Source organism: Glandiceps talaboti, chromosome 1 (genome assembly GCF_964340395.1).
Source record: "Glandiceps talaboti chromosome 1, keGlaTala1.1, whole genome shotgun sequence".
In the NCBI taxonomy this organism is placed as follows: domain Eukaryota; kingdom Metazoa; phylum Hemichordata; class Enteropneusta; family Spengelidae; genus Glandiceps; species Glandiceps talaboti.
The window spans coordinates 8,183,183-8,209,841 of NC_135549.1; the positions used below are offsets into that span (position 1 = coordinate 8,183,183).

At 36.8% G+C, this 26,659-nt stretch overlaps 3 protein-coding genes across 3 annotated transcripts in view; all 3 read left to right on the forward strand.

Moving 5' to 3' along the window:
- Positions 1-679: 679 nt before the first annotated feature.
- On the forward strand, positions 680-10,112 carry LOC144440789 (calcium-activated chloride channel regulator 1-like; the record flags this gene model as incomplete). Its single annotated transcript, XM_078130220.1, has 12 exons — positions 680-699; positions 1,612-1,747; positions 1,959-2,253; positions 3,079-3,371; positions 3,696-3,941; positions 4,111-4,335; positions 5,043-5,342; positions 5,610-5,846; positions 7,108-7,384; positions 7,644-7,814; positions 8,962-9,195; positions 9,565-10,112. Coding segments are annotated over 12 exons (2,982 nt in total), but the record flags the coding sequence as incomplete, so codon positions are not given.
- A 1,168-nt stretch (positions 10,113-11,280) lies between these two features.
- Positions 11,281-19,790, forward strand: LOC144440868 (calcium-activated chloride channel regulator 1-like). The gene is made up of 11 exons (XM_078130342.1): positions 11,281-11,445; positions 12,932-13,226; positions 14,106-14,398; positions 14,804-15,049; positions 15,606-15,830; positions 16,332-16,631; positions 17,065-17,301; positions 17,737-18,013; positions 18,267-18,437; positions 18,975-19,208; positions 19,327-19,790. The coding sequence occupies exons 1-11, from the start codon at positions 11,281-11,283 to the stop codon at positions 19,788-19,790; spliced, it is 2,907 nt and encodes a 968-aa protein (XP_077986468.1).
- Positions 19,791-24,874: 5,084 nt separating this feature from the next.
- Positions 24,875-26,659, forward strand: part of LOC144440949 (calcium-activated chloride channel regulator 1-like) — a 9,461-nt gene continuing 7,676 nt past the window's right edge. Inside the window, exons 1-2 of the mRNA XM_078130466.1 lie at positions 24,875-25,039; positions 26,474-26,659. The exon at positions 26,474-26,659 is cut by the window's right edge and continues 109 nt beyond it. Of these exons, the coding sequence (XP_077986592.1) occupies positions 24,875-25,039; positions 26,474-26,659 (351 nt within the window). The remainder of the gene's footprint in view (positions 25,040-26,473) is intronic.

A 26,659-nucleotide genomic window follows, 5' to 3' on the forward strand; every position in this document is an offset into this window, starting at 1 on the left:
CAGGGAAACGCCACTTTGCAGTGAAGGATATTGTGACATCACTTGTTTACACCTACACTGGCTGCAACTGGGGCAATCGTCAATCTGCCAAAGATATATTAGCTTGAATTGATCAGTTACTTATGAAAGTACGTTGTGTCTGTTACACATGTAATAAGTGGTCGATGTATCCGCAGGTAGTAAGGTGACATACTTAAATGCTGAACACAAGTTGGTTTTGAATCCTCCACAGTTTTAGTTTGCCTTGCCTCAATACCTATATATACATGGCAGTGCTCATGAACTATTCAATATGGAGAACATATAGTATTAGTCACAGCTATTCCCACGTATTCTCTCATGACGCGTCTTATGAAGGATAATTTTTTTGTGCAAATGCAACGTGTTCTGGTCGATGAAGACATTGACTTTAGAGTCCGTACCGTAAAATACAAATTCGTCATTGTATCTAAAAACACATGTACACTTTCAATTCATGGTACAGTTGCATCTAGTATAGGGGAAATATTTAACTATTCCACGTATGATTTTTCAAAGCCATTGACAAGCTTAAGATAGATATCTTTTACGGGCATTACTAATTCCACAAACGTCAACACAATGCCCGACGATAACGTCATAGAACAAGACTGATAACAGAGTTTCGTACAATTTTCGCACATTTGTTTGATTGCAACTATCTTCATCTAACATATCTTAATGTGGAAATTTGATTTTAACGAATAATTATTATATTGTATATTGACAACTGGAACATGTTCTATAATATTATAACAATTCAAACATTCATCAAGATATTAAAATTATAGATGTCATGTACATATATATCTAGAAGACTGACACCAAAGGTACCCGGATGACATGAACAAGTTTTTTATATTCTTCTTTAATTATTTACCTGCATGGAATATAATAAATCAAGACTTGTAGAAAGTTTCAGAGAAGACACAGTGACTGCAAGAAAAATGCAAAGGTAACGAATAGATAAGGTAAGACGAAGAGGGAGGAGAAATTAGAAATCATCGGTGTACATGAAGGTTGGAGTTGGGTAGCAACGCGTATTCATGTAATACTGTGATTTTTACCCATCAAACACATTTAGGTTCTAATAACGATAACTAAATTGCATCGTGACAAATTAAAGATGTACCTACTTCATTTAGCCGACAAGGCATTTGTTTTACTACAATATCTAATATCCGCTGCATCAGGTCATGACATAGAGGTTAGGTACTCGAACAATAGCATTGCTTTAAGAAGGGAATGTTCGTTCCCGGTATCCTAATAATCGTGAGTCCATATTTATATTAAAACGACTAAACTGTAATTACGCCAGAATCGGCAACATGCACCTGTAAGCTTTGCTAATTACCCCCCCCCCCCCTTCTATCTTGGCGAATCATCTTCTTGACAACCATTCCTGGGGTGTAACACAATTGGACAAGTACGACTTTTGTTTACTATTATTTGCAATTAAAGGACGTCATAATTAAAACATGATTTTTTCCGTTTACAGATGCACGATTCGGTATTCACGCCGGCTTTATAAGTAATTCTTGACTCTGCGCCCATTCAAAGTGCCGAGATGGCCCACCATGTACTTCTCAATACTTTACTTCTTCTAAGTTTTGTGATGGTATCTGTGGCTAGGAACCCAGTCCACCTTGTTAACAATAAATACACTACGTTGCTGATAGCCATCAACGAAAACGTCACTGAAGACTATCGGATAGTAGAGGTTTTACAGGTGAGAAATCAAGCTCATATTTATATGCATGCATGGTTGCTTGTCTGTCTGTCTGTCTGTCTGTCTGTCTGTCTGTCTGTCTGTCTGTCTGTTGTAATATTTTATATTTTCTTAAATATATCTTTTCAAATAAATTGTGGATTGTCAAGAAAGTTATTAACAACCGATAATATTTGGAAAGTAAAAATAGATAGTTTTACTCAAACTACAGAATCTATATGAAGATGCTTCACAGATGTTATACCAAGCTACCAACAAACGAGCAGCTTACGGCGAAATCACCATTCTGATCCCGAAAACATGGAGTGACAACATTACAATGGAGAGAGCTACTACAGAAACGTATGATATCGCTAATGTAATCGTAGATAACGCAAATCCGGATTATGGCGACACACCATATGTTAAGCAGCATGAGCCATGTGGTGAAAAGGGTGAATACATGCATTTGACACCAAAATGGATCATTGACAGAGAATGGGCAGAGAGAACGTTTGGTGATTCAGGTAAATACAGTATTAATCAATGTGTCATTAAGTAAAGCCTGGTTCTGTGAGACAATTCGTATTGGTTATTGACCTCTACTCGTGGGGTTATGAAATGTGATAGGCGTAGACCTCGAGTACTGCTAGTAAGTGTAGATACTTCAAACCGTTGTAAAATATTTACCATAAATGACAATTTTACATTTTAACTATGATTGACGACATTCATTATGTGGCAGAGAGGGTAATGCTTTCGTATACGTAGATGCAGCTCATCCAGTGTCATGTGTGTCGAAAAGGGGAGAATACAGCATTTGTTTGTCACCAGGAGGAATGCTGAGTTAACGTGGTCAAAATATTTGTACCCGGCCCTCCAAGGAAATGTTATCGTTTTGTCTGGCTGTGTTTGTTTGTGTGTGTGTGTGTGTGTGTACATGTGTGTGTGTGTGTGTGTGTGTGTGCGCGCGCGCGTGAAGTGTACATGTGTATGTGTCTTAGTCTGTGGACAAAAGTTCTCAAAAACCGATGTTTAGAATTTCACTAAACATGGCGGATATATTTATGATACTGTGATTAATAATACGGGCACAACTTTCATATTGCGTGACTAATTTGTATAATTGTGTTTACTGATTAGAAGATAGCAAATAATGTTGGATACTCTGAGGAAATATTACTGATACCATGACTCTTATGTTGATGTGATTGTTATAACTTGCATATTACACATTTAATTTGCATTATTTATGAGTTGAATTGCAAATAATTGTTTAACTGACCATAAATGTCATTCCTTCGATGGCTCGACATATGATGTGATTGCAGTAATGTTGTATTTCTTTCCAGGTAAAGTTGTAGTACATGAGTGGGGACATATGCAATGGGGTATATTTGATGAGTATGGCACACGTCCCGATAACCAATATTATACCGACACATCCGGTATAGTTGAGGCAACTAGATGTTCGTTCGCAATCACTGGGCAATCCTACGATATTACGAAGTGTGATCGACATGGTTGTGAGCTATGTAACACCGATCCTCAATCTGGAATAATTCCAGACCCAGAGTGTGTATTTATCCCTGACGAACCTAACGTAGGGACGGGGTCATACATGTATATCAACTATCTTGAATCTGTGAGTATTTAGTCAAGTAGATATTTGCGATAAAACGCCACAGACCAATTGTAATTACAATGATGATGACGCGTACCCCTTAAATATAAGAACATAGCATGTTCAGTATGAGTATGGGGTAATTTGTGATGCCTTTACGCGATAATTGATTAATATCCCCACCCCTTGGTTTTCTCGAGCCATCGGACTGACGGAATGTCAGCAGTCTCTTTAGTGATACGTAAACTCAAACAGACGAATACTAACACCACATATCAAAGTTGATCCTACACAATTTTTCATCAGACCGTTTGATTCTTATCACTGTATATGTATCTACTGTAGGTGGTACATTTTTGTCATGGTGAATCAAACGATGATGAAAATTCTAGACATAACCCCGAAGCACCGAATGACCAAAATGACCAGTGTCGACATAAGAGTGCCTGGGAAGTAATGGACGAGTCTTTGGATTTCTTGAATAATAATCCCCCAATGAACGGTCTAGACACAACGCCAATATTTAAGGTTGTCAAGGAAACGGAATTCAGGACGGTACTTGTTATGGATGTATCAGGAAGTATGAGCTCGGTAAGTTCATGTGGGAGTTGTTCATTTATTGATTATCAAATTCTAAACACACAATTTGGTACACACTAAAATCATACAAATAACATTAACTTAATTCAGATCACCATGGCATCTCGTTTTTGTCCAAATGAAACAATCTCTCAATTAGTATATTCCTCTGATAATGCAGAACAACAGATTGGAGCTACAACACCAGGCGGCTAGTAAATACATCGGAAATACTCTACCCCTCAACAGCTGGGTGGGCATTGTCGAGTTTGGCACCGCGGCAAAAACACTCGCTTCACTAACCAAGATCGTTGACGACGAGACAAGAGAAAACTTAATAAAACTGATACCAACCAAAACGAGTGGTTCAACTTGCATCGGTTGTGGGCTGGAAGAAGGGATTGAGGTAAAGTATGGAAAAGTTCTACCAAATGGTTACTTTCTGTAGCATCTGTTGGTACTTGGTAAACATTGGCAATGTCAATGTTATGGATTGGAAGAAAGTTAGATTAAAAAATAAAATTCCTCGAGCTTGATATTTCAAACAAGATGATAAAAACATCAACGTCAATATGATATGTTTTGCAGCGTTGGCTATGATATGAATGGGGTACAGATGAATGCATTTCCCTCTAGCTCTCGATAATCATCAGCTAGAAATATGGGTGCATGGCTATAACTCATTAGTTCTGCCTGATATATATTAATACATGTGTCAAAATTGAAATACTTGCCAATCATTGCTTCAAGGCCTCATGAACCAAACCCGGCCTCTCTGACAATTAGATGCATTTTGTAATTCAAACTTGCCAGATTATCTTTTCTTCGCTCAGCAGTTGACTCTACGCATTTCTCAAGTTTGATGGCTGTCGGTTGGTTTAGTCCCAGTGTAAGTGCATATTGCTAATAATGCTGCGACTTTGATTTGCTTTAGCCTGGGCGTCTTACTAGCACTGCACTGTCGCAATTTGCATATTTTCCGTGCTCATTTCAAAATAAACTGAAAATGGCCGAACATGTAAAGAGTTTGGAGTAGGGTCATAGTTTCAATGTCTAAAGTTATCTACATTTTAAAGTATAGTAATCTGATCCACAATCGTTTGTTTTTAATAGGTTTTAGAAAAGAGTTCATTTGGATACGCAGCCGGTGGAATAATTTTCCTGACAACAGACGGAGCAGAGAATGTCCGTCCTTACATTGAAGATGTCTTGCCGGACCTCATTGCTAAAGAAGTTATTGTAGATACATTGGCATTCAGTAACAGTGCTGATCCTAAACTGGTCGGACTCTCGGACGACACTGGTGGACGAGCTTGTTGGTATTCAGAGAGTGACGATTCTACAGCCCTGCATGACTGTTTTACGGCATCAGTAACAGAAAGGACAAGTTCTAGTACAGAAACACCAGTTCAGGTAAACAATGTGTTACAGTAATGTTTGTTTGGCATTTGAACCCACAAGACTTGAATATGTATATAATTGTGTAAGCTTTAATTCTTGTTCCTTGTACCGTGTAAACGTCATGGGATAATTACATGTATAACATTTAAAGTGATGCATTTGCACCTGTGATACAACCCTACTTCCTCTGCCTTCCATATCAAGTCTGTTCGCTTGCTTTTAATACTAGATGTAATTTGATAAATGTTGTCATATTTACACAACGTTTTTGTTTTATAGATTGCAAGTTACAAGACGACTGTAGGCGGACGGACAACGGAAGAAGACGGCATCTACATAGACTCCACAATTGGTAGAGACACCATCTTCTTTTTCTTCTGGGATTTTAGTAGTAGTCATGAGGTTGACGTCATCATAACTCGACCTGACGGTACAACTATTGATACTACTGATCCTCAATATAACAGTGATGCAACCACACGAACCATATATGTCAAGATTGATGGTATCGCTGAGGTATGTGTCTAAATTTACTCAAAATCTGCAAGATATGGCATTCCTGACATACTATCAGCTACCAATTTAGAAATCTGATAGGGCTGAAAAAGATGACTATTTAATATGCCGCTAATCACGCCAAAGTAGGCGTGTAATTTTAAGGCACCGCTGCGATGGCAGGGTAAATAAACCTTCTCGAAATCAATTACAACGCAATGCGAACATTAAAGTGTAAAGGTGAAAGTGCGCTACCAAAGTTACGATAACTTTTTTTCTTCAAACACCAGCCTTTACAGGAAGAGCAAGCAGTTAGGATTATACGAAATGTCAAGTTCAGTGTGCCTGGTCACAAATTTTTATGACTGTGTACATACATTCAATATATAAGGTAGCACATAATTATCGCTTCCAGTGTCTGCTCTGTATTTGGTTAATTGTGTAAACAGTAGCTCCTATAGACACATGGCAGACTTTTGAAGATTGTCCCTATGGTTAAGCATTCCAACAATTGTCTAACCACATGGGTAGCGAGCATGTAACTGATTGATTGATTGATCGATCGATCGATCGGTTGATTTATTGATTGATTGATTAATTTTTGTGGTGCAATATAACTTATTTTGTGTGTGATCAATCAGTTACATGCTCGCTGCCCCCTGTGGTCTAACTTTGCAGTGATCACAATGAAAAACTTTCACAAGGTGAGGCCAATCTCTGCTATCTTTACTGTGTGTTTGTGTAGCCAGTCTCATTGAACTTGATATATCTTATCTTATCTCATCGAAAATGCATTCTTATTTTGCAACGGCTATGTTTTTATAGCAAACTAAAAGACCCAAAGTATCATTTGTCTTCGAGAGATAAGCTAGCAAAACTACGGTGTCCTCGTAGACAGATTCGTTACATATAGACATTGTCATTACGAACCGTGACGATCACAGTCCACGGAGTAGGTTTATTGTCTGTGATGTTCTTTGAGTAATATCACAAACTTCAATTGCATATCTAGTTATAAGTAAAAATGAATTTTCAGTTACATACCTAACTCTATTAGTATGTTTACCGACTTTGATGCGCGCATGCACTGGTATTTGAACTGTGATGGAAAATGAAAATATTTTGCATATATTCTTATTCATGCAAATTACCATTTTACGATCGTTACATGCCTTACTTATTCGAATTTGTTTTACAAACGGATATTTTGATATATTAATCACAACAAACTTAAGGCAATTTTAATTCAATAATAAATGCGTACTTTAATTGGTTCTTCCAGGTAGGAACATGGGTTTACCAAATCTACAACCCTAGCACGTCTAGTCAAGTAGTGGAGGTGTCCGTTGATTCTAAATCAATCGATCCTTCAACCCATCCAATACGACTGAGTTCCAATCCAAGTACAGACTATGTGACTGAATCGCCACCTATTGTGATAATCTACGCAGACTTGAACCAGGGATATAGTCCTGTTCTGGAGGCGAAAGTGATTGCTGCGGTAGAGAGACCAAGCCCTCACGGTGTTGTTGATGTACAACTCCTTGACTCTGGAACAGGTACTGTATATATTTTCACGTACCATATATGACTCATGAATTATAGTTTCTAGGCAGGCGCTGTTGCATTTAATCGGAAGCGTTGGTTCTTTCGGAAAAAGGGTCTAACATTCAATAGTCCGCATTGACTTTTCACTGAAATGGCAATTGTTTATTGTTTCAGGTATTGCTATTACACCGCAAAACACTCTAAACAGAATCATACCACCTATCATACTAAATAAACTGTTGCATGAAAACTGAATATTATCCCAAACAGGTGCTGATATCAAGAAAGATGACGGTGTATACTCTGGTTACTTTGTTGACTTTATTGAAGCTAGCTGTTCAACTGAATGTCGATACAGCATTCAAGTAACTTCTGATGATACAGATGAAACTGCTCAGATAAGAGTGATGAGTAGAATTGGTGCTATGCCTAGGAATTACTGTAAGTAGGAACGTATACAGTACATACAAGTCGTATATAAGATAAGTAATACTATTGTTTTTGATTTCATTCAGCTACGAACTATAAATTAAGCTTATATAAATTTTGTTAAATCATTGATACTTTGTGGCCGTCGCAGAGAGATGGCGCTGAGTTCTACCAACATCTAAAAGCTAGGTTCTAAGATAATTATGGTGATAATTATTTTAGATTAAACATTTTTCAAAATACATGTGTTTACAGCCACAGCAACAGTGATAAAACAACTTTGTAAAGTACGACCTATTCTCGAACACCATATAGTGTACAGTTACTGTAGGAACTCTGTGTTCTCGTTATTCTTATTTGAGACCTTGGTTATTATACATGAATTTAGTATAAAATATTTTCAGTAGATAACAAGCTTCGCCGTGGAAACTACAAAAGACATACTCGTTGAGGCGCAAGCGTATGTACATATATTTGTATTTTTATTAATCCCAACATCTGATGAATAATCCTGGCACAAATGTCAGATATTATATTGCCCATATGCATGCCACTTTATTTTTTATCATTTGCCAGTCTATACGCCCATGTTATCCATTGTGAGCTTTCCAATAAGACCTTGACCCTTGACCCAATGTTAAAGGTCAAACAGCCAGAAATATTCGAAGTATATGTATGCCTAGTATGCATCAAGTTGGTCGATCTAAATCGCGTCCGGCAAAAAGGGCATATCCTGTAGTCTGTATATGCAAACCATTTTGAGTCTTGCCCTTTAAGATAGTGTGCAGAATGGCAGCCACATTTATCGTAAAAATTATATTTGACCATCAACTCTGAAATCTTAATAGATGGAGATCTCGTTTGAGTGTCTTTGCCCATTTTATCCATGACGAGCTTTCCAATTAGACCTTGACCCTTGACCATGATAAGGCCAAACGCCCAAAATATCCTAATATTCAATTGTTCAAATGTACCTCTGACATGTATGGACCTGTTTCAATCAAACCTGGCACAACTGTCAGATACTGTAGCCCAATTATGATTGGTGGCCATATTAGTCGGTGAAATAGAATATTAATGAGTACGTTGAAACGCTGGAAGTAAAATTGCGACGAAGACTTGTTTTATTTGTTTTATTTCTTCTGTATCTCACACCCAGCTGTTATTCCGAGAAAAGACGATGGCGTACCAATCGGTGATTTCAACAGAGTTGTCCAAGGTGGTTTGATTCAAGTCGATGACGCAGTTGACTACGTAGATTGGAGCGACCCCAACGATGACCCCTTTCCACCAGCACGTATCACAGACTTACGTGTGATCGATACATCGTATGACAATGCAACTGTCACCCTTCAATGGACGGCAACTGGTGATGATATGGACAAAGGAACAGGTATGATATACATCCCTGATTTCAGCAATGCCTCTTGACGACTTAATACTAATCCTCATCATTGTCATTTACAAGAAAATGTGTCATATTTGACGCTGATCATAAACTCATTCGGTATTTTGTTATTGTTTGCCCTCGAATATTTCAAAGTTTGCGGGTCCATTCAGTTTTACTAAAGCTGGTGAAAGACTACTCAATAACAAAATTAACAGTGCTTTTAAACAACACTGAAATCATATTATTGGGATATTTAAATTGTTGATCAAAGCCACAAGAAAGTATTCTAGAAAAATCCATCGATAGCAGCCATTGACAATTTAATAATGACAAAAATCATATCTAACATGTTGTTTATTTTGTCCTATACAGCAACACTATATGATCTTCGATATGCTACCGACTTCGAGAAGATTGTAAGCGATTTTGATGGCTGTGATCAGTTAACCAATGCTAACCTTACTAATGGCACCCTGACTGACCCAAAAGAAAATGGTCAAACGGAAACAGTAACAGCAAACCTGCCCTCAAGTGGTCCGGGATTTACGTACTATTTCTCCATCCGGGCAATCGATGACGTCGACAACATAGGGGAAAGTTCGAATATTGCCCACACGACAATTGTGGCTGCTGTACCGGGGATAACCACAAACATTCCGACAACCATCGACGATGCGACTTCAATATTACCTTACACCCAAACTGATACAGCAACTCTTGCTCAACCAATTTCAGATGACCTGAAAGGATGGCAATTAATGTTACTGTTGATCACTATTTGCATTCTGGCTCTCGCAGTGATATGTGCTGTCGTTTGGCTGTATATGTACAACAATAAAAAGAAGGGGGTGGCCAAACTCGTACCGTGTGATGAGGCATCAGAAACACCACCAGTAGAAAATGCAAATTCAAATGTGTAGTACAACAAATTAGTAACTATACAGTTATAGAAACACAACAGTTTGTGACTATGATTTACTTAAATACTTTACAATGTATCAAGAGAAGCCTACCTGGATGGTTTGCTGTACAGGAAAGCTGTCTCCAAAAGAGCCATTCCAAATCTTCAAACATGTGTTACATTTCAATGTTCAGACCTATCGAGGTCCTAGGCGATGTTGATTTTCGATTTTTTTTTGTAGCTATCATAACAAAACACGTTTATAATTTCTTAATACCATTCGTAGAAGTTTGGCTCATTTGCATTACAATTGCCTGAAGGAAGGAAGGAAGGAAGAGCAGATTTTCCCAACTTCTAATTCACACGTCACCCGCAAAAAACTATGAATGGGCGTCTTTTATTGAAACGTTCATTCTAGCTTTTATCCTTTTAAACAATGGTTACGGAGTGGTCGATGATTCCAACTCGCAGATTATTTGAACTATGTAAGTATGAGTATAGTAATCTAGAAATAAACGCAGCATCTGAAAATCAAGAGTTGTCTGTCCGTATGCGTGTTGTTGGCGAGGGTTGTTGGACTTGATAAAGCTAAACCGTCACAAAAGAAGTAAAATTGTAAGAAATTATGAATAAAATGGAAAAACAGCTAATTTTTCGTTCTTGAGCGTATCATGCTGTTGACTTCTACTCCAAAACTTGAGATGTCCCCACTCTATCTACCCAATGGGTAATTTATTTACCTATATCCGTTACATCAACCGGATATATTGTTTAAGTACTTGAACGATTATCGGTTGTTTTATTCACAAATAACAATGACAAATACAAAGCACAAGGTGGTCATATTAAATGCTTGAAATACTAAAATAGAAACATCGCTACTCCTCTAAGGTGATCCCCTATTAATAATCATACCTATCTTTAAATCATTCTAAACCGCATAAATTCAACCCAGGGTAGGTCGTGTCTTGCCGTATCAGCCTCGCAGCAAATATTTCTGAGGTGTGATAACAAATTTAAATAAAGACCAAATATTTTGTTGGCTGTAATTTCTAAGAATGGAAATATGTCTACGTGTCTACGCATGTTACTTCCTTGTTTAAAGATACGCGACTCAGTGCCCACGTACATACGTACTCGGCTTTATAAGTGTCTCTGGACCTGTATTCATTCACATCAGTACCAAGATGGCTCACCATCGTGCACTTCTCAAAACTTTGCTCCTTCTCAGTGTTGTGTTGATATCTACAGCCAGGAACGAAATTCACCTTATTGACAATAGGTACACTACGTTGTTGATAGCCATCAACGAAAACGTCACCGAAGACCATCGAATAGTTGACGTCTTACAGGTGAGAAATCAAAATAATGTTCCGTTGTTTTTCGTATATATTTCAAATAATGCGTATGTAGATAGTGTTATTTTTACATTCAATAGAAAGTTTAGAACATATTTTTCGAAAGTCCTTCTTTCATTTCATTATAGAAGCAATTCCCGTTCACACTCTAACAATTAGGATATTCCTAACCCATCCTGAATTACATTGTAACATTAGCATGTTTAATATTGTGCATAAAATGGAAATTGCGACGTATCTTATTGGATTCTTATCAAACATGCTAATCTTTTTTCAATACATATTTTGTAAGATCCCTCTTGAATTGGCTACTTAGAAAGTATTTTGTTTTCCATATTATGTCTGTACAGGAACAACCTAACTGAATTTCATTCTAACACATAGCAAACAATGTGGGTCTATCATATTCCTGCATTTATTCTATTATACATGAAAATGACAAATAATAGGTGTATCATTGATACCGAAAAGGAGGACTGTAAGTGAATTTACGACCGAAGTTCCTCTGGGTGTTGTCCACTTACCAAACCAAAAAAACCTGCCATGTAATGTAAAACCATTCAATCAATATAGATTATTCTACTACAAATTTGTTTTAAACAGTAGCTGGAGTAAATGTATAAGGATTGAGTAAATATTTTTGGAAACACGATTCTAATAGTTTTTTTTTTATAACAAAAAAAAAGCCAAAAACCCCCCCAAAAAACCCAAAAAACCAGGCAAAAATACCACAATGCGTCGCAATATTAACCACTGTGTGGAACATAATTACAAACTTGGCTAAAATACTCTGATTTGTACATGAACTCTGATTTTACCCGTTGAATTAAGTGTCATATCGTTTATCATGGAGCAATTATTTAGCAACCAAAATTACTTGGATTTTCGAATTTTTTCCACTTAAGCGGGGTGTTTCGAGGAAAAGTTTAGTTTAAATATTCTTGGACGTCTCACACCGATTGAATGCGATGCCGCATTCGCATTGTTTTCTCTAGGCTGATAACGATGGTTACGTCATCATGTACGTAATGGAAAATCTGTTTACATTAAATTAAAGACAAACCGTTCCTCTAACTGTATTTCGTCATTGTAAAGTTACTGATGTGATTGTCGTCATACAAGGAAATACAACACATGCGTGAACTCACTAAATAGTGATTTGGGTGCTGGGAAACAAGCGGGCATTATACAGATATTTTGGTGTCTTGCCAACAGTTGGTGGTGTAAAAATGTGATCATTATAACCCATGTACATAATATTTGAAATAAAAGTATTACATATGAAGATATTTTCCCAGCATACTTTCTTTCTGTGTATGAAGGTTAGTCCTGTGTCGTTGACTTTCAGTTTAACATCTGTGTTCACAATAAACTTTGGTCAACTATATGTACTACTGTCTTTCTTCTCAAGAGACTGCTCTGCCAATGTATAACACACAATCGACAATGTTTTACAAATGAAACCTTGTTTTCTCAAAAGGATATATACAAGGATGCTTCCGAAGAATTATACCAAGCTACCAACAAACGAGCAGCTTACGGCGAAATCACCATTCTGATCCCGAAAACATGGAGTGACAACATTACAATGGAGAGAGCTACAACAGAAACGCATGATATCGCTAATGTAATCGTAGATAAAGCAAATCCGGATTATGGCGACACACCATATGTTAAGCAGCATGGGCCATGTGGTGAAAAGGCAGAATACATGCATTTGACACCAAGATGGATTATTGACAGAAAATGGTCAGAGGGGAATTTTGGTGATTCAGGTTAGTACGAAAATATGGGCAGCGTATCGATCTTGACCATACAAATTTGCCACTCAGTCTCCGTCGCGTTGCCAAGAAGTGATTGTTGGCGTCATTGCTCATACCAACCAAGCGTACATATATCACCCGGTGCGTATTGCCCAGCGTAAATAGTTTAGTCGTCAAAAGATTTTGTCCTTCGATAATGAATTATACAATCGTACGCTGTTCTCAATTTTGTAGTTACATATTGAACTGAGGTCGACGTGACCATAGATTTGGTTCATATGGCTAAGTACAGTGTATTTTTAGAATGGACTCCGAGTCCGACGGCGTGTGTTGTACCCTGACCAGCCATATCGCTGACGTGAATATGTAAATGTATCCAGACCCTGCTTGCCATGCCATTTTTGACTGAATGGTGGCCATATTTCTCGCAAACAAAGCAAGTACTAATAGCGTATCTGAAATGTGATGCAAGATACACGAAGAAATATTTTCGCAATATAACCAGATTATATTTCATGGTTTTCTTCTTGGTGGTGAAATGACAAAATCAAACCTTTTGATACATGTGATACTCTTTTTAGTATTATTTGAATGTGGTTTAATTAATTCGTCCCAAACTTTGACAAAGTTGATACAGGACATTGGAATATAGACGAGAATTATCGAGAAGCAACCCTAGACTGAATGACTGCCACATTCGTCTGAAAATATATGCTGTGTTTACAGTTCAAAGACCCATGCTATATGGACCCGGACCTGTTCTACGATCTTCCCTCCCATATCTTTAATGATTTGTTAAAAATATTTTTAAAATCCTGCATGGGTTGGTTTGCATTTAAGAACGTTTGCGTCGTGTATGATGCGATCATAGTTGCGAATTTTATTTTGCAGGTAAAGTTTTAGTTCATGAGTGGGGGCATATGCAGTATGGCTTATTTGATGAGTACGCTACGGACATAGATAAGGGATACTATACGGATCCGAGTGGTATAGTTACAGCAACTCGTTGTTCAGATGCTATTACAGGGCAATCCTACGATTTTACTAACTGTGACCGCCATGGATGTGAGCGTTGTAATACCGATCCTGAATCTGGAGTGATACCCGACCCATGGTGTGTATTTGTTCCTGATGAACCAAACGAAGGGACAGGGTCTTATATGTATGCAAACTATCTTGAATCTGTAAGTATTTGGTCCATTTCTAATGCTTTCATTGTTCTAGTTGGTACCAGACCATCATCTTTCATTTTTGATTAACGATCAAAATGCTTGGCGTCCGTCCTTGAGTGAGTGACCAAATAGACTTTGTATATATATATATATATATATATATATATATATATATATATATATATATATATATATATATATATATATATATATATATATATATATATATATATATATACAAATGCGCCTTGTCATTTATTCATTTAGCGACTACAACACCAAAATCAAAAATTGCAGTCCTGAGAGCATAGCCAATTTTGTGCAGATTTAGAACACCTCCGTCCTATTTATACTATGCTATTATCATCTGGCTTTGATTATAGTCACTGACTCTGTATTGTTCTGTGTTTATTGCAGGTGGTTCATTTCTGCCATAGCGATCCAACTGGTGACTCTAATGCACGGCACAATCCCCTAGCACCTAATGACCAAAATGAACTGTGTTTGTATAAGAGTGCATGGGATGTAATGGAAAATTCCACTGATTTTTTCAACAAAAATCCTCCCATGCATGGTCTGGATACAACGCCTGTATTCAAATTCGTTAAAGAAACTGAATTTAGAACTGTTCTGGTAATGGACATATCGGGAAGTATGAGTTCAGTAAGTTTGTCAGGACAAATTAGATTTTTTTTACTTCAATCCGTAACGTATTATGTCATTATCATCACCTTACTGCATTGACAATTATGACAGTTATGACAATTACAAAACATGGGTTCAGCCATTGCACCAGCTGATGACGCGTAACGTATGCCTTCTTGTGGTCGCATTACTACTAACGACACACACACACACACACACACACACACACACACACACACACACACACACACACACACACACATACACACACACACATACATATATATATACATATGTATATATATATATATATATATAATTATATATATATATATATATATATATATATATATATATATATATATATATATATATATATATATATGTGTGTGTGTATGTGTGTATGTGCGTGTGTGCGTGTGATTATTTAAATTACATGTAAATTAGTGCTTTCCAAATCGCCCACTCCCCTCTTTAATACTCTCTCCGCCTTAAGGTTGGCAATAATGATCAGTCTAAAAAACATCCAGATTTATATCATGATTTACGTGTCATTTGTTGTATTACCTACTAGTACAACAGAATAGAGCTACAACACCAGGCAGCTAGTAGATACATCGGACACACTCTACCCCTCAATAGCTGGGTTGGCATTGTCGAGTTTGGAACAACCGCAAAAACACTCGCTCCATTGACGAAGATCGTTGATGAGAAAACAAGAGAAGATCTTATCAAATTGTTACCAACCAGAACGAGTGGTTCAACTTGCATCGGTTGTGGGCTGGAAGAAGGTATTGAGGTAAAGTTTGGAAAATACTACACATATCGATATTTCAGTAGCATGTGTACATTTGGTGATATTTCAAATGTTTCGTCTGTTTACATAGAAAAGTGTTAAATTTAATTACTGTGACCAGCGACGTTGGAGAGTATATGCTGTGACTCCCAACATCGAAACAGGAATAAATGAAATACAGATTTTATAGATGAGGTACCGTCACTTGCTTGTGGGTTTTAATGCATTACATGGAAACTGGTCCACCAGCCACGCTTATCAACCCTTGACAGTGTTCTTATTGATTTTCCAGATAACTTGTCTCAGACTAGTTTATACACAATCATAATCGTTGGAGCTGGCTTTACCGTCAGCATTTTCTATGGTTTAAGATCCAAGCCATTATTTGTTATCAATTAGAGTATATGTACATCATGATTTGGCGAGTACATTTCTTATAAATTATCATTGCACACACATATTGAATATCATGCTTTGGACAACAAGCTATTATTAATTTGGCAGGTTTTAGAAAAGAGTCCATTTGGATACGCAGCCGGTGGCATAATTTTCCTGACAACAGACGGAGCAGAGAATGTCCGTCCTTACATTGAAGATGTCTTGCCGGATCTCATCGCTAAAGAAGTAATCGTCGATACTTTAGCCTTCAGTGATAGTGCTGATCCGAAATTGGTCGGACTCTCGGATGATACTGGCGGACGAGCTTGTTGGTATTCAGAAGGTGACGATTCCACAGCTCTACATGACTGTTTTACAGCATCAGTAACAGAAAGGACAAGTTCTAGTACGGAAACACCTGTACAGGTAAAATAAAACGAGCCATATATAGTAAAACATATGTTAGTCCGAAAGAATTTAATACATGGGTTTTGCAGACCATTGCAACATGCAAATGGTATGAAATGTTAGAGAAGTTATAGCAATGTATAGCATATTCGAAAAACGAGCTTCGTACTTCATAACCATGGATAGATCTCTTTCAAGTCTCTCTTTTTCCTCACCGATCATTGTTCAGTTTAGTTTCATGACGGGTTCCTATTTCTGAACATCACTGTTTGAAAATATCTTTTCACAGAACATTTTATCTAACAATATTTGTTTTTATATTTTCGTTACTTTCTTCCTAACTAACGCCAACTAGTCTTTTAAGTCGACAGCTGTTAGTTTATCAGAATTTCGAAAAGAAGGGATTGTTTATTACAATTGCATGTGTGTGTGTTTACCGATCATCTTATAGCTTGCAAGCTACAAGACCACTATATCTGGGCTGACAACGGAAACATCCACCATCTACATAGACTCCACTATTGGTAGAGACACTATCTTCTTTTTCTTCTGGGATTTTAGTAGTAGTCACGAGGTTGACGTCATCATAACTCGACCTGACGGTACAACTATTGGCAGTACTGATCCTCAATATAACAGTGATACTGACAGTCGATCTATTTATATCAAGATTGGTGATATTGCCGAGGTAAGAACACGTCTAAAATATACAGTTATATAGTGATGAATATCCTGTCCATCAAAACTGTGGTGTTAATCTTCAATGGCAAGGGCGTTTTTTCAGACTATTATCTTAAAAACAAACGTTAGTAACTCCAAACTGCAACACTGTTTTCAAAATCTTATCAATACGCAATGTTTTAGAACAGAAAAACAAACGGAACTGTAGTTGTCAAAATGTATCCAAGTACATGTAAACCGTTTTCTGTTAGATTCAGTTTGTCACACGTCGTGGGCCACAATTTGTGGCACTATAGAGCTTTCGTGGTTTTAGATGATATCTTGAATGCTATAATGGTAACCACTTATTTACTAAGGAATTTGTAAATATAAATCGTACGAGTTTTGCGATTTTACTCATAGTGCTAAGTTTCGTTACTATGCATAATCTCGCCTTTCCCAGGTGGGAACATGGGTTTACCAAATCTACAACCCTGGCACGTCTAGTCAGGTGGTCGAAATATCTGTTGATTCTAAATCAATCGATCCTTCAACCCATCCAATACGACTGAGTTCCAATCCAAGTACAGACTATGTGACTGAATCACCACCGATGGCGATAATCTATGCAGACTTGAATCAGGGATACAGTCCTGTTCTGGAGGCCAAGGTGATTGCTACGGTAGAAAGACCAAGTCCTCACAGTGTTGTTGATGTACTACTCTTTGACACTGGAACAGGTACTGTACTTTACTCAGCAACAATAGTAAACCAACATTGCAACTGCTATACTATATCACTATCGAAAACTTTGGCTGTTGTATTTCTTGGCAATTTAATAACATTTTCAGATGAATTATCCACAGCTAAACATTTGCTAAATACTAAAATGAGCATCATACGCAACAAAGACTTGATTTTGTCATTTCACCACAAAGAATAAGTCAGAGTCTATACAATTTCTGAAGAGGCCTGATTACTATCCTTTAATAGGTGCTGATATCAAGAAAGATGACGGGGTATATTCTGGTTACTTTGTTGACTTTATTGAAGCCAGCTGTTCAACTGAATGTCGATATAGCATTCAAGTAACTGCTGATGATACAGATGAAACTGCTCAGATAAGAATGACGAGTAGAGTTGGTGCAATGCCTAGGAACTATAGTAAGTAAATACTTCAAAACTTGTATGTTTTGTCTACTTGATTTAGATTACTCTTCTCTAAGGTCCTAAACTACGTGCACACAAATGATGTAGTCACAGTCAATTGATTCATTTCATGTGATATGTTTACTTTAAACCCCAATAAACCATACATTTGGCCTTTGAAGTCAGATTTGAATTAACAGGCCTGTATCACTTGAACAGTGTCCTAGAAACCATAACAAGATCATATATAACTGTCACTGTAGTTTTATTATCTCGATCTTATAAAAGATCGCCTTTGTTACTATTGAAAATCTCGGTTAAGCATACCTTGTTATGCATGATGTGTACAGGGAGATATCCACGCCTAAAAAATGAACAGTTGAAAAATTCTACATTTGGAATGCCTTTTGCCTTAACCTGTGATTCCTTCTAGAGCTCCAGTTTGTAAGCTAAAATTAAGAATTACCATATAGGTGTCATTTCCGATAAATCGGTTTAAGCAATTTCTAAATGTGTGTCATTAGTATGATTAAATTTCACTTTGTTCCCTAGCTGTGATTCCACGAAAGGAAGATGGCGTACCAATCGGTGATTTCAACAGAGTTGTCCAAGGTGGTTTGATCCAAGTCGATAACGCTGTTGACTACGTAGACTGGAGCGACCCCAACGATGACCCATTTCCACCAGCACGTATCACAGACTTACGTGTTATCGATACATCGTATGACAATGCAACTGTCAGCCTTCAATGGACGGCAACTGGTGATGATATGGACAAGGGAACAGGTATGAATAGCATCACTCATCATTGTCAACAAAACTTACAAATCTAATGATTTCAGAAAAAAATCTAAACACCAGCCAAAATTCACACCCGCAATGTAATATTTTGTTTCTTTGACAGCATCTATGTATGATCTTCGATATGATACCGACTTCTGGAAAGTTTTAAACAACGTCGATGGCTGTGAGCAGTTAACCAATGCTAACCTTACAAATGGTACCCTAACTGATCCCAAGGAAAGTGGTCAAATGGAAACAATCATCTCAATACTGCCCTCAAGTGGCCCGGGATTTACATACTACTTTTCCATCCGTGCTATTGACGACGTGGGCAATATGGGAGAAAGTTCAATTATTGCCCAGACGACCATTGTACCCGGAGTAACTGACACAGCAACGCTTGCCCAACCCAAATGGTGGCAACTTGTGATACTGTTGACCACTGTTTGCATAATGATTGTCGCAGTGGTGGGCATCGCCATTAGACTATATATGCACTACAAGAAAAAGAAGATGGCCAAAGTAGTACCGAGTAACACAACTGATGAAATGGCACCAGTACAAATGGCAGATTTAGATGTGTAGTACTAGTATTGATAATCATGAAGGCATCCGTAACAATCACTCCATGAATGACAGCAGAGAGATCATTCTATTCAAATTATTTATTCAATCTTTTTTGAATTGATAAAATGCCTGTAAATATATTTAAGCATAACTCAGGTACGATCTTTACACCTTACTGATACATCATGGTCTTCAATAGCCAATATTTTTCGTTTTGGACAATTTTTAGTCTCTGCATTTGATGACTCTTACTTGTATCACTCCTATAGTAGTTACAATGTTGAATTTCATCGAGCAGACCTACTTCATTACGGTAGCTCAGATTCAGTTAGATTTAATAAAAATTCTCACAGGGGCTATTTCTGTCGACCACAACTAATGAGCCCATAAGATAAATTTAAAAGTTATCATGAACAATAATTCTACATCTTGTATTACACTGAAACCTGCTCGTAAACGCAAGACGAATAGCGGTTCAGTTGTTCCAAAGTAGAGCATGGTGTGAGCGTGCCTTCAAGCAATTTGTGCATTTTGTCTAGCTTGTGTAAGTTTGAAATACCATTGATGTTGATATTATGAAATCGATATTTTCATTTTAATACAGAATGCTTTAGTAATATCATTTTAACTGTATGGGTGTGTGCAAATATAGGATTCAAGAAATAAACACGACATCTGAAAATCCAGACGAGAGGACCCCGGGCGAGAGGATGGCTTTATTGATCGTTAGAGATAGACTGTTTATCATAATTAATGAACGGATCTGTATCATATTGTTGCTTAGATTAATATAATTATAAATGTCAATTTCATATTGAGAGAACCATGAACATGAAGCGATGTTGGAAGTTAGGAATATATAGAGGTCACCATTATCATGTCTGATATTTATCTTTTTGTACTTATTAATAACTTGATAGGCTGTGACACAAATCCATACAGGCGCAGCAGCCAAGTGTATATTATTGAATATATATAGCATAGGGTATAGTATAGCACTGTGTGACCATCTCTCGAGCTAGTTGATGGTCTGAGATCTAGCATATGATAGGTACATATAATATACATTGTACATAGCACTTCACTTATCGTATGTTTTGTCAATCACATTCTGATTATGATATTTCATTTCTGTATTGTCCGGATCATCAGGTCATAAGGTCAGTTGCTTTGTATTATTTGTATTGAATAAATGTTATTGGTAAAGCAATTATAAAATCAATTACTCCTGTGTGTAATCATTTATAACTGCTTGTAAGACTGATTAAATACCTAAATAAATAAATAAATAAATAAATAAAAAATAAAATTGTACCTATCGGTAGATAGCGACACAGTTGTCAAGTTTGTTAAACGTTTTCATTCATTGCCACCAGAAACGGTCATCAATACCAAGTGGTTGAACGATCTCCGTCGCATCATTATCTCGACAACATAATTTCTCCAAGCCTATTGGCAATGTGTACGTTCAAAGATATCAGTTAGGTACCGTAGATATAATACTGGTAAAATACAATTTATAAATAGACAATGACATACCCATCGAATTGAACCACTTTATTGTCATTTTATGATATCTTTGTAATCAATTACATGACGAAAAGGTCACCAAGTCCAAGTGGTCGAACAATGTCCATCGCACTATTCCACCGACAACAATTTCCCATTGCTAGGTAGCGTCAATGACATTGTTATAATGAATAGAACAACTTCTAGCCAATCAAAACAAAACATTACTATTACGTAATACCTAAACGTTAGCATCATGTAAAGTAAGCTTTAGCAGTCTGTCTTAGCTTTGAATATTGCTTTAGTTCCAAACAATGTTTTAAGAGGGAAATGTGTCACATCGAGGCTTATATCAGCTTCGTAGAAAATATTTAAAATATGCGAGTCTGTGCAGTATAACCAGCTATTAAATCTGTGCAGTAATTTGGAAGTTCATAAATTTGCAGACATGTCAAAACTTGGTATTTCCGTGTTTAGAAATAGATTGATAATCATTGTTGTGCCTACCAACGCTTTATAAAGGGCACCTTGGAGCTCTGTATCCAGACACAGTGGCAACCAATCTGATTAAAATCTGATGTGGTAAAAGCGGCTAGATGCCTTTATTTACCCCTATATGTACATCGTGTTGTTTGTTTAGCCGCTTTCACCACATCAGATTTTAATCAGATTGAGTGGCAACATGACGCACGAAGATACACATCGAGTCGGAGCTTTACTGCTTTTCTGTTCATGTATTGTGTTGGCATACTCAAGCAGGAACCAAGTCCATTTTGTTAACAATAATTATAAGTATACTACGCTGTTGGTAGCCATCAACGAAAATGTCGACGAAGACTACCGGATAGTTGAGATCCTTCAGGTTAGGATAATCATTTTAAAGTGAAACAAATATCATGTTTATGGCAGCCAAACTTGATGGGTATTTTGATGAGAACAAACGGGAAGTTATCAATTAAAAGAATCTACGAAAAAATAGTATCCAATCACGCGTATAATATATACAAACAGATTGGAAAGTGAAATTTTACCTAACTTAAGAATCGTATCAAGCGTGCTGATCACGTCATGGGTTGAGGGGCAACAATATTAACAATGACATTGCACAAGGTATGCACTCACCAAACTTGCTGACCAAACATTAAAAATACTGGGTTTTTAGACGTTGTGCAAAAATGGAATCTTTGACAAGCAAATAATGTTGACATTTCATTTAGCCCATGCCATTGGTCACATTTAGTTCAATCTTGCGGTAATTTTACAGCCCTGATGTATTTACATAATCCATCGTATTGAATGTATACGTAGTAACGACTCGTAGGATATGAGTTTACATTGGCTGCCTAGTCGAGTGAAAATAGTTTATCAACACTCATATGTCACCTGTAACCAATCTCGCATTCTAATTGGTCCTGCAGATACACAGGCGTATTTTTCACCAACAGCCTTAAGTTATTTTTTCTTGTTGTTGTCATGTGATCACTGCACGTCCCCTTGTAAACAAACCAAGCAGGCAACTAGAAATCCAGCTATATAACCAACGTTGTCAACCGAACAAATCATCACCGTTGTATACATTGTAACAAGTCTTTTCATGTCACAGGGAAATAGTAAAACAATCCACACAGAACGGTGAAATTCCAGTGACGGCGAACGCATGGTAGTCACGCGATCGTAAACATGAATTGTTAAATTAATGAAGGATATCAAAATTACCGTCATAGAGGGTGCAATTTTTGCTTAATTAGAACAACAAAGCATATCACGAACATTTCTGTACATTTAATGGAATACAGTACGCAAAACAACGATGCACTCTTTTTTCAGCTGAAGGTTATAGGTTTGAATATATCACAGAGTGAAATGCAAATAGTAAACATTACTGTGCAAACGCGGTGGATAAAGTTTAAGGCTGACGTGTAAACAACCGCATTGCTTTTATCTGAGAGGTGCGTGATACTACGATCAACAGTATAACGCGGAAGTGATTTTATTTTAAAATGAAACAGCATTTTTAGACATTCAAAAAAGAATTCATAGTCGCAGTTGACGTATACCTATGTTATTTGCCAAATACTGTTCCACATCTTGCTGCTCGAGATAATTTTTCCGGTATAACGGCTCACCTCCGGCTCTCCATTATTACTGGAAAAATTACCTCTCACAGCAAGGTATGGAACGGTATTTGGCAAATAACATATACTTATCTACAAATGAAATTCACTGCATTGGTTGCTATGTATCTCAGTCCGCTATAGTATATCACACACATACACACACATACATACATACATAGTACATACATACATACATACAATTACATACATACATACATACATACATACATACATATACATACACACACATTACACACATACATACATACATACATACATACATACATACATACATACATACATTTTACATACATATACATATTTATGAAAACCACAGGCGCTCTCAAAACATGTGAAAATTACAAATTACGCGTTGACATGATTACTTTATCATCAAGTCTTGATTGTCTCCTAGACCACAAAAGTACAAATACTTGTAAAGTATTTGTCATAGTTATTGCATGAATACTATCAGTTTTCTGTTCGAAAGCAGGGAAGTAATATTGATATCATAACGGATGTGAATGTGAATATATTTATGGAAATATAGGATACAATCACACTGGTTGATGAAGATTTACAAACTCACGTAAAAACATGACATTGATAAACACTGAATCAATGAATTCTAGATTTATAGATATGCCTTAGGATTATTTTATCAATACACACCCAATTAACGTACATCTTAACTAGACCTTACAGCTGGCCTGTAGTAAGTCACAACTCAATAATGGTGATACTTTAAAGAGACCAAATGCTGTCATCCAGACTAACGCGAATCGCCAAATGCAAACATTATTCTGAATATAAATTCAGGTCATTCAAGAGTTCACTGTGACGTCGAGTCACCACAACTTTGTACACTAAAGCTAAACCGTCACAAAAGAAGTAAAATTGTCATTAATTATGAATAAAATGGAAAAACTGCTAATTTTCCATTCGTGATCTAAGCCTATGATATGCATGGTGTTGACTTCGAGATGTTCCCACTCTATCTACACAAAGGGTAACTTATGTACCCAGAATCCATTACATCAACCGGATCTGTTGCTTTATTCACACATAAACTGCTTGCTCGATCGGAGGTCCAAATAACAATGTCAAATACAATGTACAATGTGGGTCATACTAAATGCTTACACTTGAAATACTAAATAGAAACATCGCTGCTCCTCTGAGGTGATGCCTAAGTTAATCGTTAACATTCACACCTAACTTTAAATCATTCTTAACCGCATACATTCAACCTAGGGCAGGTCGTATCTTGGCGTATTAGCCTCGCAACTGAGATGTAATAAAGTGTTTACAATAAATACCAAATACTTTTCTTGGCTGTAATATCTAAGAATGGAAATATGCCTACGTGTCTACGCATGTTACTTCCTTGTTTAACGATACGCGACTCAGTGCCCACATACTTACGTACTCGGCTTTATAAGTGTCTCTGGACCTGTATTCATTCACAGTACCAAGATGGCTCACCATCGTGCACTTCTCAAAAGTTTGCTCCTTCTCAGTGTTGTGTTGATATCTACAGCCAGGAACCAAATTCACCTTATTGACAATAAATACACTACTTTATTGATAGCCATCAACGAAAACGTTACCGAAGACCATCAGATAGTTGACGTCTTACAGGTGAGAAATCAAAATTATGTTCCGGTGTTCTTGCGTATATATTTTAAATAATCAGTATGTAGACAGTGTTATTTTTATATTCAATATAAAGTTTAGAACATACTTTTCGATAGCTTGATAAAATGTGAAGTTTGTAATGATATTCTTTACATGATAAAAGTCCTTCTTTCATTTCATCATAGAAGCAATTCCCGTTTACACGCTAACAATTAGGATATTTCTTAACCCATCCTGAATTTTATTGTAACATTGGCATGTTCACTATATAAAATGAAAAATGAGACGTATCTTATCAGGTTCTTATCAAAATGCTAATGTTTTTTAAAGACATATTTTGTAAGCTCCCTCTTGGCTACATAGGAAGTATTTTTTCTCTCCATATTGTGTTTGTACAGGAACAACCTAAACGAATATCATTCTAACACATAGCAAACTATGTGGGTCTATCATATTCCTGCATTTATTATATTAAACATGGTGATAACAAATCATTGATACCGAAATGGGTGATTGTTGGTGGGATTGAAATGAATTTATGACCAAGATTCCTCTTGGTGTCGTCCACTTACCACATCAAGCCACTGCTCCAGTACAAGTCTATAGGACTTGAGAAATTACCCGATATAAAAAAAACCACTATGTAAAAACTATTCAATCAATATAGATTATTCTACTACAAATTCGTTTTAAACATTAGATGGAGTAAATGTATACGGATTGAGTAAATATTTTGGAAACAATATTCTAATAGTTGTGTTTTAAAAAAATGAATTTAAACAAGCAAACGACCATTTCAATTGGCAATGCGTCTCAATCTGATTTTACCCGTTGAACTAGGGGTTATATCGTTTATCCTGGAGCAATTATTTAGCAACTTAGGTCTTACTTAGGTCTTAGGTCAACTTTAATACGTCATCATGTACGTATGGAAAATCTGTTTACATTAAATTAAAGACGAGCCATTCCTCTAACTGTATTTCGTCATTACAAAGTTGCTGATGAGATTGAGATGAAAATCGACGCGAATGTCGTCATACAAGGAAATACCACACCTGCATGAACTGGTGAACGTTTTGTTTGAACCATACAGTGAGTTGGGTGTTTGGACACAAACGGGCATTATAAATAAATGTTGGTCTCTTGCCAACAGTTGGTTGTGTAATAATGTGATCATTATAACCCATGTACATGTGTGTTATATTTCATAATATCTAAAATAAATGTATTACTTATGAAGATATTTTCCCCAGTATGCTTCCTTTCTGTGTGTGAAGGTTAGTCCTGTGTTACAGTCTTTCAGTTTATCATCTGTACATGTGTTCACAATAAACTTTGGTCAACTATGTACTGCTGTCTTTCTTCTCAAGAGACTGCTCTGCCAATGTATAAATACAGTCGACAATGTTTTAAAATGAAACCTTGTTTTCTCAAAAGGATATATACAAGGATGCGTCCGAAGAATTATACCAAGCTACCAACAAACGAGCAGCTTACGGCGAAATCACCATTCTGATTCCAAAGACATGGAGTGACAACATTACAACGGAGAGGGCTACCACAGAAATGTATGATATAGCTAATGTAATCGTAGATGTACCTAATCCAGATCACGGCGACGCA